Genomic DNA, 15,000 nt, shown 5'->3' on the forward strand with positions numbered 1-15,000 from the left:
AGGAGTCGATCTTTGGAAAGCGAAATCTGAATTTGAAGTGCTCGTGGAGCCATCATCCGTCCAGCAACACTGGTGATTTGAGCCGCGGCGCACCCCAAGACTTTCCCAAAATATGCACCGTCTGCTGTGGAGCGCTGGCCAAATAAACGAACCCTACACTCACTAATCCATGTGCTCCACGGCCTGTGAACGCCGGAGACTTACCCCAGAGAGAGAGAGAGAGAGACGGAGACAGACATAGAGTGATAGAGGGGGGAGAGAGACAGAGAGGCACAGAGAGAGGTGGGGAGAGAGAGAGGGAGGGAGGGAGAGAGAGGGAGAGAGAGAGGGAGAGAGGACTGGCCGGTGTGAGTTATGACATTCTGACCCTACTTGACTGCTTAGCGACACATGGCCTGGATAATGATAAAGGTTTGTTTTCAAACCCCAGGGCCTGGGGGTATCATCGTCGCAAAACAAACGCACATTTGTGCGCTGCGGTAGTCACCACTTTGAAACCGGGTTAAAAAAAAAAGAGAGGGGGGGGGGGGCATGAGAGAAAGAGTCAGAGAGAGAGAGACTGAGCAAGAGACAGATAGGGAGGGAGAGAGAGAGAGAGAGAGAGCAAGAAGGCCAGAAAGAGTGCACAAGAGAGAGTTTGAGAGTACGAAAGAGTGAGAGAGAGAAAGAGTGAGTAAGTGAGAAAAGAGAGAGAGAGATAGAGACTGAGAGAGAAAGGAAATATGAGCTAGGCCAAGCAGCGTCTGCAGTGCTTGAAGCAGCATTCCTCCTTCCAAAAGGCACTGAGAACTCGCCTCCGCGGCTCGCTGTGGTGGCTGTCCCAGCAGTAAACACACTATGCAGCATTCATGAACTGGCTCAAGTTGCAGTCAACAAAACAGCACTTTGGCTGCACAATGTAGCATTTTGTCAGGGATTCACAGAGGCAAGGGGGGACGGAGGATGCAAAGGATCTCGCAGGCACTTAAGGAAATCCACTTGAACCTAAGCTTTAAACGCAAATAAATGATTACTGTGCAAAATAAAATCTTTATTGCCTGTGGTTTGGCCCGTGCGCACAGTAACGCAGATAATACTGCTTGTGTATCTGTTCTGTTAGTGTGTGTGTGTGTGTGTGTGTGTGTGTGTGTGTGTGTGTGTGTGTGTGTGTGTGTGTGTGTGTGTGTGTGTGTGTGAGTGTGTTTACCTTCCACACAAGAGCCTGACACCACGCATTGCTGCCTTTCAAAGAAAGAATCCCCTGTTTCACTTTCTCAACTTTGGCCTTGGGGGACCACCAACCAGGGAGGGCCGGCCCCCGTGCATCAGGCCGTGACGACTGTGTGAACCGCACGGCGGGGGCCGCCCAGAGACGCACGTCCGCCCCGAATTACCCCCGCCGCCGCCGCCGATCCACCCGCCACCACCACGGCTGCTTCTCCGCACAAACTACACGCCACCACACCAAAAGCACCAGAGCGGCACTTTTGGCAAAACCCCGAGCTGCCTGTAAAGCCACAGAGGAATTCGGCGAAAAAAAAAAAAACCTTTTCTCTTTTTTCCCCTTCCAGAAAGCATCACTCTCTTTTTTTTTTGTCTTTCTTACTCCGAGCTTAGGAAGCTTTAATGAGGCCTGGAGCGGGTTGCAGGGAGAGAAGGGAGGGTTCTCTAATGTGATCAGACTGGAGAGGGAACATCGGCCAGAGGGTTCCTTTTGAGGTGCAACTCAATCACGCAGGATTAGCCCTCCCCTGCGAGCCTATCCAGACTAACCAATAACAATGTGGCAGTCTGAATGGCACGGGCAAATATGCAGGCCAGACAAGATGTCCGAAAGCTGCGGAGATGCCCGGCGGAAAAGCCCTTCTCCTTTTCCACGGCTTCTTTTTTCTTCCCCTCTTCAGAACGCCTCGAGCTCTTTGAGAGCTCTTTACAGACGTCTCCTTCTTTTTCTGCGTGTGTGTGTGTGTTTCTATTCCATTCGTTCTCCTCTCCTCTCCTCTCCTCTCCGACTCCATCTATCTGCGGCTCCTCCACCTCTTCCAGAGTTAAGTCAACACTAATAGGACACCTCTATCTGGCCCAGCCATCTGCATTCCAAGGCCCATGTGGATGATGCTCCCCTCGGCCCGTGACAAGATCCAAAGCCTGCCAGAGCGATATTTCATCCTCCCCGCTCGCGCTGTGTCTCCGTCGGGGTAGTAGGCTGGGGGGGGGGGGGGGGGGGGGGGGGGGGTGATGCTGGGGGTGTTGGAGGTGTGGGTGGGTGTGTTTGAGGGGGGGGGGGGAGTTCACATGATCAACCCTAAATCTGTCACTGAATGGACCTGGTACAGAGACTAGGAGACAGCAGGGGGGGGGGGGGACTGAGGCGGGGTTGTGGGGGGGCCAAAAATGAAAAGAAAACAAAACCTCCATGAATCACGACTGAGGCATTAAACAGCACTGGATCTGTGAAGGCAAAACAAAGGAAGGACTGTGGCAAAAGCCTCCGTGTTTATTTCAGCACGGAACAATGCTTTCAGAAGGGAAAAACATGATGTAGCACTTCAAATCCTCTCTCTCTCTCTTGCTCTCTCTCTCTCCGTCTCTCGCTCACTCTAACCAAATTCCTCCAGTTGTTCAAGTACAATGGGCCAAGGGAAAACAATTGAGTGGGACTGTGTGTATGGAAGGGAGGGGGTGTGGGGGGGGGTGCATGTGTGTGTATATGAGTGTGTCAGAGAGGGAGAGAGGCAGAGTAGTACACAAACCCGGGAATGACTGTGACCAGAAATAGAAATAGATAGGATGTGGATATAGAGTTGTACTCCTACGTGCTTTGGCACAGAAGTCTCAACGGCAGGAGGAGAGCAGTGGCTAGAGAATCACACACACACACACACACACACACACACACACACACACACACACACACACACACACACACACACACACACACACACACACACACATACACACACATACACTGCTTCAGCACCTGTCTGCAATTGATGAAACCTGAGGATTTACTAAATTAAACAGTCCTCGTTAACACTCATGCCACAACTGTCGATACAGTTCAACACAGCAGTAAAACAGACACTTTCAAACGCAATAGGAATAACGTTGGCTTTCGAAGCATCTTCTCATCACTCAAGTTGACCCAGTTGAATGCTAAACGACAACACAAAACCCACACTCTGGATGTTTACATTACCATAGCCACACATCATCAAATTTGCATCAACAACAAAAAAACCAAAAATCTGATTTTTGCAACTGAAAATTCCCCAAACGCACTGAAACACAGAATATCACATTTGTTTCTCATTTCTGAAGAGGCTACACCCCAGCCACCCAAATTGGGTCTCGAGTTTCACCGGTCTGCTTCAGAAGACTTAACTCCACTCTCCCGAGGGGAGGTTAAAAACGAAGCCCATGAGGTGCATCCCATAATACTAACTGAATAGAGAGCTTAAGTTTCAACTCTTAAAGATTTCCCTCCCCCCCCCCCCCCCCCCCCCCCCTCCACTTCCAAGACGGGGGAGAAAAAAGAAAAAAAAAAACTATTCATGGAGTCTTAAGGGGTCACCCGATTTTAATGGTCACTTATTGCCTGTTGAGCTGGAGCCAGTGGCACAGAAAAGCACCCTAGGACCACCCTGTACCAAAACAACTTCCAACATCAAATCCAACATCATTCTCCCAACTCCCCGGGACCAATAATGATGTCTGCTGAGTTTGACAACAAGGCCGTCCTTGATCTATTTTCTTTGTGTTTTTTTCTCCCCCTTTTCAATTCTGGAGATATTTCTATCCCCCCCCCCCCCCCTCCATCTCCCTCCTCCCCTGAAAAAACACAGCTCCTCCAAACAAACTGCATAATATTAATATCTGAAATCAAGTCAAGTCAGCTGCCCCAGTTTTTCCATTTCTGCAATTCATAACAACTGATAAGGATATTAAACTTAATAGCGGCAAGACCACAGCGAAACCAGGGGGATATGGGAGAACCTGTTTCCCTCCACTCCAGAACAATCCGGCTGAATGCTTGGGATATTGTTCAGGCTAGTATTTTTGGGAACTGAAACAATAAGGTGAGCTTGCCAAACACATACCCTACTTACTCATGTTGAAGGCAATTTATATTTAATATAACACAGATCCTAAGACATGAAAAGAGTGGAATTTAATTAATGCACAAATCAACCTGTTGTACATATAAGGTGTTTATATAAGGTGTTTTTATGTGTAACTTGGACTATATCCTCTCACAGGCTTTTCCATTTGGGAACCTTGATCTCATTCCACATAATCCAAGCAAATGCTTTCAACACAAGCACCCTCATCGTGCATGACTTCAACTTCTGGCTGCCTTTCAGAGCCATCTAAAACAATACGAGGGGCTACATTATCGCTTCTGCTAGGGTGAACTTAAAAAGGGCAACAGAGGCCCCAGCCGTGGCGCAACTGGCTGGGGCACCCGCACCGCACGCCGGCGACCCGGGTTCGATTCCCGCCCCGTGGTCCTTTCCGGATCCCACCCCGACTCTCTCACCCATTCACTTCCTGTCTCTCTCTACTGTCCTGTCAAAATTAAAGGCACAAAAGCCCAAAAAATATACTTTAAAAAAAAAAAGGGCAACAGCAACTCACCTCGGCTCTCTGCGTGCGGGGCTGGCTGGCGTCCGTCTCGATGGCGTACACGTCCACCAGGTAGAGGTCGGCGCCCTGCTCCCTGTCCAGCTCGCGGGCCGTCTGGATGACCCCCGTGCGGCGTCCGATGGTGAAGAGCCTCCCGACGGCCTTGCCGCCGCTGCGCACCGACACGATGAAGTACTCCACCTTGGTGGTCGAGCCGCGGGGGCTGGAGGCATCCAGCGAGATGACGTTGGTGCCCGGCGGCTGGCCCTCCTTGAGGATGGTGATGTACTTGGGCTGGGAGAAGACGGGCCCGTCCGCGCCGGGCAGGATGATGGTCAGCTCGGTGCGCGAGGTCTTGCGCTCGGCGCCGTGGTCGGTGGCGGAGACGGTCAGGCTGTAGACGAGCTTGGAGGGCATGAGCTGAGAGGCCAGGCGGATGTCGCCGCTGTAGCGGTCCATGATGAACGTGTCCGAGTCGCCCTTGACCAGCTCGAACTCCACCTCGCCGTTGGGCCCGTCGTCGGGGTCAAAGGCCACCACCGTGGTCAGGATGGAGCCGATGACGATGTTGGACTCGGCCACCAGTGCATTCTGGGAGAGGAATGTGGGCACGTTGTCGTTCAAGTCCGTCACCCATACGGTCACATTCTTCAAAGCGTAACGGCGGAAGTCAACAGGAAATGCCTGGTCGGTCGCTTTGACTGTCAACTCAAAGAGGTTGGAAAATTCTCTGTCGATCTTGTTGTTTGTGTAGATCACCCCGGAGCTGGGGTCGATGCGGAAGTGGCTTCCTCTCGGTGTCTGCTGAACAATGGAGTACTCCAGCTGTCCGTTGATATCGGCGTCCGTGTCGTGTGCGATGATAGTCATAACAGACGAGGACAACGGGATGTTTTCGGTGATGGACTTAAAAATATCCCCTGCGGAGAATATGGGGGGGTTGTCGTTAAAGTCTCGCACCTGAATCACCACAGGTATGGTGGAGGACTTGGGGGGCATCCCGTTGTCCTTCGCGGTGATGTTCAGCTTGTAAACAGACTGCGTCTCGTAGTCCAGCCGTTTGACCAGAAAGATGCTCCCCGTGTTGGGGCTGATGCTGAACGTGCCGTGGTTGTTGGTGGCCGTGATGCTGTAAGTGATGTCGGCGTTCTGGCCCGAGTCGGAGTCCGTGGCGGTCACCGAGGCCACCAGCTCGCCGATCCGCATGTTCTCCAGCACGTCCACCGCCACCGTGGCCTTGGGGAACGCCGGCGTGTTGTCGTTCTCGTCCAGCACGCCCACGCTCAGCATGCAGGAGGAGGAGAGCGGCGCCGTGTCGTCGCCCGAGTCCACCGCGACGATCTTCAGCGAGTAGGAGGACGTGGCCTCGTAGTCCAGCTTGCCCACGAGCGTGACCTGCCCCGAGCCGCCGTCGATGGTGAACTGGGCCTCCTCGTTGCCCTCCTGGATGCGGTAGCGCACGAGGCCGTTCTTGCCCTCGTCCACGTCGGAGGCGGACACCCGCAGCAGCTGCGTGAGGTTCTGGGCCAGCTCGGAGATGGACGCCTGGTAGATGTCCTTGGTGAACTTGGGCGCGTTGTCGTTGATGTCCTGGACGTAGACCTGGACCTTGGCCTGGTCGCGGAGGGGCCTGGGCAGGCCCTGGTCCGAGGAGACCACCGAGAAGCTGAAGACGGCGGCGCCGCGCTGCCTCATGAGCGACTCGCGGTCCAGCCGCAGCGTGCTGGTCAGCTCGCCCGTGATGGCGTTGAGCTCGAAGTTGGGCTGCGGCGTCTCGAAGGCGTAGCGCACCTCGCTGTTGGGGCCGAAGTCCTTGTCCTCGGCGAAGACGCGGCCCACCAGCGAGCCGCGCGCCTGCTCCTCCTTGAAGTGGAACACGTAGTTGGTGCTGTTGAAGAGCGGCCGGTTGTCGTTCACGTCGTCCAGGATCACCGTCACGTTCACGCTGGCCGTGAGAGGCTCCACGGCCCGGTCCTTGGCCACCACCAGCAGGCTGTATCTGTCCTGGACCTCCCTGTCCAGCTCCGTCTTGATGTACAGCTGCCCATCCGGGAAGACGCCGAAGACGTCCCCCGTGTTGCCGCCCGCGATGTCGTACACGATCTCGCCGTTGAGGCCCGAGTCTTTGTCCGTGGCCTCCACCTTGAAGAAGCGGCTGTTCACGGGCTCCGACTCCAGGATGATGACCTCGTAGGAGAGCTGGTCGAACACCGGGGCGTTGTCGTTGACGTCATAGACGCTGACGGTCAGTATGAGGCTGGAGGTGCGCCGGGGGACGCCCATGTCCGAGGCCAGCACCTCCACCTGATAGGAGCTGGTGGTGACCTCCAGGGGCCCGGTGAGCGTGATGAGGCCGTGCTTCTCGTGGATGTGGAACAGGCCCTTGGGGTTCTGCTTCAGGCTGTAGGCCACGGCGCCGTTGCTGCCCTCGTCCGGGTCCGAGGCCTTGGCCTGGAAGATCTGGTGACCGGTGCTCCAGTTCTCCACGGCGCTGACGTGCTCCACCGCGTGCATGAAGCGCGGCGCGTTGTCGTTCAGGTCCTTCACCGTGATGTTGACGAGCGCGTCGCCCGTCACGTCCCCTCCCCGGGCGATCACTTTCAGCTGGTAGAAAGCCTGCTCCTCCCTGTCGATAAGGCCCGCCGCCAGGATTTCCCCCGTCGCGCCGTTCACAGAGAACAGGCCCCTTTGATCGCCCGAGGCGATTAAGTAGGTGATGTTTGTGTTCAGATCCACAGTGGACGCAGAGACGGTGCCTACGACAGCCTTTAGAGCCACGTTTTCAAACATGACAAAGCTGTAGACGCGCTGTGTGAAGGTGGGTGGGTTGTCCTGTGTGTCTATCACGTTGACAGTGACAATAGCCTGAGTGTCTGCACGCAGGCCCCCTCCGTCGGTGGCTGTAACCTGCAGCTGATAGGCCGTCTTCTCCTCCCTGTCCAGCGGGACTAGAGTGGTTATTTTGCCCGTTTCGCTGTTGATGTGAAACTTAAAAGTGTCCCCGGCGGTAATCTGATACTTGACCGTGCCGTGCACGCCGAGGTCGGGATCGGTGGCGGACACGCCGGTGACGTGCGTGCCGGCCGGCTCGTTCTCCTTGACGTTGGCGAAATACTGCACCGGATAGAAGACAGGCCGGTTGTCGTTTATGTCTCGGAGGGTGATGTTTACTCTCCCCGCGGAGTGCAGCGGAGGCCTGCCGGCGTCTGTGGCTTTAATGTGCAACAAATACGACTCCTGCTCCTCTCTGTCCAGCTCCACGGCGGTGCTGAGCCTGCCAGACACCGAGTCCAAGCGGAACATGTCCTGCAGGCTGGCCGGGGTTTCGGGGTCAAACGAGAAGCGGACGGTGCCGTTGGCCCCGAGATCGCCATCTGTGGCCGACAGGACGAGCAGCTCGCTGCCGGCCGGGGAGTGCTCCACCAGGGTCACGCGGTACGTGCTCTGCGTGAAGGTGGGGATCTGGTCGTTGACGTCGGTGACGTTCACCACCAGCGTGGTGTAGGAGATCTTGGGCTGCAGGCCCTGGTCCTTGGCGCTGATGTTGAGCACGACGGCCGACGCCACTTCGCGATCCAGCAGCGCGGCGCTGGTAACCAGACCGCTGTTTTCACTGATGGCGAACCAGCCCAAAGCGTTTCCAGACACCAAGGAGTAGCGCAGGTTGGCATTCTGCCCGGAGTCGCCATCTGTTGCAGAGACTCCTCTAATGTAGCTGCCTTTCGGAATGTCTTCGCTGATATCCACTCTGTACTGGGCTTCCTGGAAAATGGGCGGGTGGTCATTGATATCATTCACAAAAATAACCAGGCTGGCTATGGACGACCTGGCCATGGGCTTGCCATTGTCTGATACAGAGACGGTCAGGTTATAGGAGGAGATACGCTCCCTGTCTAACACACTGGCCACCTTAATTAAGCTCAAATTAGGAACAGGAGATGTGTGCACCTCGAAGTGCCTCTGTTCATTTCCGCCCAAGATTGAGACGGATATGTTGCCGTTGGCTGTGGGGGAGTCTGAATCTGAAACAGTTAACAAGGCCACCACTGTGCCTATCTGTGCATTCTCATCCACAGAGGCAAACTTGGAAGTGGTGGGGAAGTATCTAAACTTCACTACTGGGTCGTTGTCATTTACATCCAGGAGTTTTATAGTGGCCTCTGCCCTGCCTGAAAGAGAGGGCACCCCATTGTCCATTGCATGCACAGTTAAAGAGTATTCCTTCTTGCTTTCATAATCCAGGCCTTCCTTTATTACTATAGTACCATCTTTGGGGTCAATCTGAAAAGGTGTGCCCTCATCTAAAAAATATCTTATGTCTGCATTGGCCCCCTCATCCTGGTCTGAGGCTGTTATTTGCAACACATTAGAGCCTATGGCTGCATCTTCAAAAATACTGGTCTGATACTGGTCTTTTTCGAAAATGGGGGGATTATCATTAATATCTTGGATGGTAACATTGACTTGTAAATAGCCAAATCTTTTGGGGTCGCCTTTGTCTTCAACCTCAATCAGGAGTTGATAAAAAGGAGTTAGTTCTCTATCCAAGCCGCCAGTTGAAACCAGATGGAGAAATGCGCCCTCGCCGCTCGGGTTGACTGTAATATCCAAACGGAACCTCCTCTGCTCATTCCCGTTTACTATTCTGTAGGTCGTATGATCAACTCCGTTGCTCCCGATGTCTGTGTCTGTGGCTGTATCAAGGATAACTTGCCTGCCACTGCTCGCGTCCTCCTTGAATGACACCACAATTGACGCGTCTGGAAACACTGGCGAGTTGTCGTTAATGTCAAGCACGACTATCCGAACTTCAGTGGGATATGTCGGCTGACTGGACAGCACCACAACGTTGATAATGTTACTTTGCAAAACTTCTCTGTCAATCACCGAAGATGTGTATATAACGCCAGTCGTGCCATTAATTGCGAAAAGTTTGTGGTTCTCGCTAAATCGGTACGTGAAACTTGGTTTTGTTTCTATCGTCCCAACATAGGTACCAATAGGCTGCTCTTCCAGTACCTGAAACTCCTGGCGAACTTGACTGGATGAGGAGTATTGCGATAAAGTCCACAGGATTAACAAAACTACATGAAATCGGTTCACTCCCCTACCTGAAAGCGCCATGGTCAAAATCCCAGTCCACCTTTCTTGGACAAAGTCCTTGCATATAATGCATCAAAGTTTCAGTAGTTCCCCAAGCAACTAAAACATTGTATTCCTTATGGCACGGGTCACTTGAAAAGTGCCGAAGTTGCACGGCTGTTGACAGGGTTTGTACCTCGTTTTCTTATGATCATTCAGAATAGTATTCCTTGACCTCTTTTCTCCAGTTCGCGCAATGGAACAGCTCCAGTTGAAATCCTCAGGGTGCGATGGATGGATTTGTCCGGAGAGAAGTCCTGATCTTGTCAGTGGAGGTTTCAATATTTCCAAAGTCCCGCAAAAGGCATCACACTGGCCCAGCACTTCATGACTCACTTCTTAGGTGTTCCCATTGTGAGCGTAGAATAAACTTCACTTCGGATAAAACAATGACTAGTTTAAAAGTTTATTTCTCCTGAATCCTCACTGCAAACTTGCTAGAAACAGTGAAAACTGTTGCGACGACGCAGGGACAAGCACTTGTTAAAGCAATACCCGTTGTACCAGTGCAAAATCCCTCAGAATAACGGTGAAGTAACTTCAGTCATTTATCCCTATGTTCCTACTAAGTTAGAACAAAGCTGGAGCAGAGAAGAGTCCCTCCTACTTGTAATCTCATTGGGTGACGCGACTCTGTCCCGCCCTTTCTGCTTCTCTTGCTTCCTCCAAACTCTACCATTGGCTGTGGATTGTGGAAGGGAACGTCAGTCAAAGAAATGAACGGTCATTAGGTTAAAGCGGGAGCAGGTAGTGTACCGTTATTTCTTTATAATAACAGCTGAGTGACAGTGACACTAGAAGGGTATTTACTCCAGGTGAATAGTTGAATAGTATATGATTTGACATATGGAGACGTGTAGAGGTAGCCTATATATCACTAAAGTTAAAGCTAAACATAACATAACAATTAAACATTTCGGTTTTGCTGAGTAGGCTATAGTGTAGGGTAACAATTAACATTAGGCACATAAACTGTAGAATGCTCATGTGTTGAAATAACATAGTTTTGCCGAGGCCTAATACATCTAGGAGGGCGCTCCAGGACATTCAGCCTACATTACCAAAGCGTATTGCTTTTAAAGGCTAACGCCCGTTGGGTTGTTAAATTTTATTCTTAATTAAGCTGTGATATTTTAGGATTTCTGGTCAAAAATAATTGAGGTAACCTGGGAAACATCATCATTTTATAACTCAACAATTAGAGGTTTAGAGGATTAAACCATTAATCAGTATTTTTGCTCATTAAAACCAGATTTGCGCATCATCCGCTAGGTGGATACTGCCATCTAGTGTCAGTGTAAAGACATAGCTTGCAGAATGACGGGACAAAGTCACCATTTCCATTATTTTAAGTTTCTCTATTTCTCATGAAAGAAGTGTGTGTATAGTGGTTGTCATTTTCCAGGTGGTTTTAGTTGTTGCAAAGACATGAAAATGGCGTTTAGGGTCAGAGGATAAAGCAATGGTCTTCCGTCCAAGTAGTTGTCCTACATGTCACTTTGAGAAAGCTTCCTCGAGCTTGAGTCAAACATGAACCCGCCTTTACTGTACAAACTGACACGTACTATTTGTGTCCAGTCATGATGCATATCCAAGGATCTGTATGACCTGCCAAAAGACATCTAAAATCATAAAATGCTGTGTTGGCCTCGAGACTGTATGCGGCGTGACTGCATGGACTCATTCAGTCAGCCAGACAGAAGCCGTCGAAAGCTCATTACTCTCCCACGCCGTTGTCTCAGAGTCCTGCCAGCCTCCTAACCAGATTATGGTAAGACGGTAGCCGCACAGGATGCATTCAATATAAAATTATCTTGTTAGTTTGTTTGCTCTGATTTCTTAAACAGATTTAATCTTCTTGTCATATTCTGTGCTTCAGTGACGTTAAACAAAGTGCAGCCAGCAACAGCAGCATGCTTCTGAGACTTGAAAGCGTGTCTGTCTGAAGGCTCATAACTGAATTAATGGTGCAATTTAATTATTTAATCACATCAGTTTGTGTCACAGTATTTTGGATAATTTTTGTACTCTGCAGGCCCTATCTATCTATTGCATTGACATTTATGGCACACACTCAAGTTCTATTTGAAATGTAGGCCAGAATTTGAGGTCTGCAGAAAAATGTTAAAATGCTAATAGAGAAGAGATTGCTCCATCTTTCTGTCACTCATCCAGATCAATTTCAGTCCAAGTCAGTTGGTAGCTGTAATAAATGAACAATAGATGACAAATGATCATCACATTTGTCCATCTCCCCATATCTCACCCATGTTGAACATGCATACTGTACTTAACGTCAATTAGATCAAAAAGAGAATGTTTGATCCGCTTCAACCCTCTCTGGTTTGATCTTTAAAGCAATTTCCTTAGTATGTTGTCCATTTGTGTGTGTTTTTGTTTGTTTGTGTGTTTGTGTGTGTGTGTGTGTGTGTGTGTGTGTGTGTGTGTGTGTGTGTGTGTGTGTGTGTGTGTGTGTGTGTGTGTGTGTGTGTGTGTGTGAAAGCTAGGTAAAACTCTGTAGGCCTAGTTGAAGCAAGTATCAGATTAACAATGAATATTCCCCCTTGCAGGAGCACTTTGGATGTCAGATCGTCTTTTCATGTTCTTCACTGTACTGTATGCACTATACAAAGGCCTGACAGTTTGTAACTACAAACTTGATCAACTATTATTAACAGCCAATATCATAAAACGGTCCTCTTTAATCCACACCTTCCCCCGCTATTAAACCTGTCCTTACACATCCGCCTCTGTGAACAGAGCTCAAGCTCTAGTCATGCAGGTGTAGATTCTGATTGAAATGCAAACTCCTTTGATGTGAGGAACTTTGGGGGCCTGTAAGGGGAATAACCTGCTGCAGAGCCCCTTGCTTTGGTACACGCATAACAACTGAGGAGTGTATTCCTATAAAAAAACCTGTCGACAAACTGTAAAGACAAATCTGGGATCAGGTACTGTATACCCGAGAAGGATGCAGGAGAGTGCCCTAAATGGAAAACAGACGTTCTCAGCCTCTCTCTCTCAAAAAAAAAAACATTTACTGTCATCAGCTGTCTGCATTAAATGGGAATTTCCTGGAAGACCGGAGGCTTGGTGTGGCTTATAAATGAAATCCTAATAAGATCCTGTGCTCTTCTGCCCTCTTTAAACAGGCGTCAAGATGCGCTGTGTGTTTTGAAGGTGCCTCAGTGAACCTCACCCCACTGAACCCCCTTAATGGTGAGTCATATTGTTGACAGAGAGTGATGAAACAGGATATGAAATGTTCCATACACCGAGAGTTCATTTGGGCGTGCTGAAAGTGAAGAGAGAATGGATTGAACACAAACCTGCTGAGGCTTTTTTTTTCAGCCATTGCACAAAAGAACACTTGTACAGTCACTAATATAAAACAAAATGGTGATCCGGAGCAGTGACAAGCTGTTCAATTGACTGTCGAGTTAGAGGCCAGACGTTAATGCTGACAACGGATCTATTGCCTGTCTGTGTTTGTTTAACATGCGTTAGGGTTCAAAACGGCCATTTTAATTTTTCCCTGGGAGTTTCCCCCGGGCTCCTCGGTGTACAGTGGGAAGCAAAGGCCTCTTGTTTCGCAGAGGGCTTAACTTTCTTTAAGGAAACCACAACTTTCCATCCTTTACTTCCAGCCATGGCCTATACGCTTTCGCTGCAGGGAATACATTTTAATCAGTGAGCTTTGTGGGGCCCATATAACAGAGTCGATACAAGAGATCTCCTATGTTACACAGCAGTGTGCTAGTGGCTTATTCAGAGAAGGTGAGCTCAGTGTACATAGTCCTATGTATACACTTGCATTTGTCTAAACTTGTCAAAGAACTGGTTAGTCAGCAAACAGTATATATCAATACCACGCGACTGAGTAAAGTGATTCTGAAATTGCATGTGTAGGCTCTTTGAAGATCTAATCCGGGCAGGATACTGATGCGGTGTATTGTTCAGTTTTCACCAGTAGGGGTCAGTATTGAAGCACCTCTACCATGTAACAGTTAATTACCCTCCAAATGACAGTTTAACCACCTGGTTAATCGGATAAACACTGTGATTAAACAATCCACCACTGTTTGTCATTTAAAAACATGGTACAAGGCAGGGAGATGAGCAGTTTAAATGAAGCCATGCTCAGCTGGGAGCAGCACTCGGGCCAATAGTGAGGTGGTGATGAATGGTATTTAAAGGCTTGTGTTTTATAGAGAAAGCTGTGTCTGAAACAGTCTGGGAAAGGTCCCTCGGGAGACTGAAATAAAACGATTTTTGGAGGTTGTCCCTTGTGGCTCAGGCTTATATTATTTTTCACAGTCTGAGATTTCTCTGTCATCCTGTCGCTTTCCCCTTCCACCGAGGCGATCAACAACAGAACGTTTTTGTTTCCTGGCATCAAACAGATTCAGACAGATGAGATGAAATATTAAATCCAGATACCTTTGTTTTCAGCTGTAATAAAATGTGTTGGAAGTTTAAATTGTCTTTGAGAATGGAATAGTCACATTTTGATTTTGACTGAATGACAGCTGGCTCACTACATCACTCGAACGTTATTTTACAAACGCTTTTATGATCAGAATAGAGGTCTACATGAGTCATACAAGCATGGAGTAAACCTCTGCTCCTCTGGCACAGAATGATGGAACACAACGAGAAGTGTCACAAAGAGATGCAATAACAAGGGACATTTCCTTTGACAAAACACTATAGTGCTTAGATAGACATACAAATATATAATACTCAAGGTTTCTCAGTGGTCTCTACTTTCTTTCAAATATCCTCATGATTTTGGATAGAACATCATGAGTAATACGGATGGCAGGTAATAATTGGCAAGGTCTTCTTTTTTTTATCAAAAGGGGTCCTTAGACGTAAAATACCATAGCTTAGACAACACAAACACTTTTTCAAGAGCAAACATAACCATATATGATGTCTCTTTCAATTCGGAAGAGTCTGGAAGGGTGTAATGTGCATGGAGGTCATAAATAACAAGATCCCTGACATTCAATAAATTTCACACTAAACACGCTCAAGATAGACCATTCAGTAAAACAGCTTAATGCTTGTGTCACCCCAGCCATGGTTTTGCAGTAGCACCGCTTTGTGGCAGATGGCAGCCTTTCACAAGGCATGGGCTTGGCCATGATTAGTGGTATGTCGATGACTTTGCCTGATGACACATTTTAAAGCATGTTTGATGTTCATCCAATGCATTTGGTGCATTCTAAATACACACGGCCAGGCTGA

General features: G+C 49.4%; 1 protein-coding gene across 1 annotated transcript in view; it reads right to left on the reverse strand.

Annotated features, from left to right (window-relative positions):
* The window catches only part of fat4 (FAT atypical cadherin 4), a 93,224-nt gene extending 83,124 nt beyond the window's left edge, over positions 1–10,100 (reverse strand). The window contains 2 exon segments of the mRNA XM_062524247.1: positions 4,618–9,646; positions 10,084–10,100. Coding sequence (XP_062380231.1) covers positions 4,618–9,646; positions 10,084–10,100 — 5,046 coding nt within the window.
* Positions 10,101–15,000: the final 4,900 nt, after the last annotated feature.

The sequence above is a fragment of the Sardina pilchardus genome, chromosome 21, assembly GCF_963854185.1.
Source record: "Sardina pilchardus chromosome 21, fSarPil1.1, whole genome shotgun sequence".
In the NCBI taxonomy this organism is placed as follows: Eukaryota; Metazoa; Chordata; class Actinopteri; order Clupeiformes; family Clupeidae; genus Sardina; species Sardina pilchardus.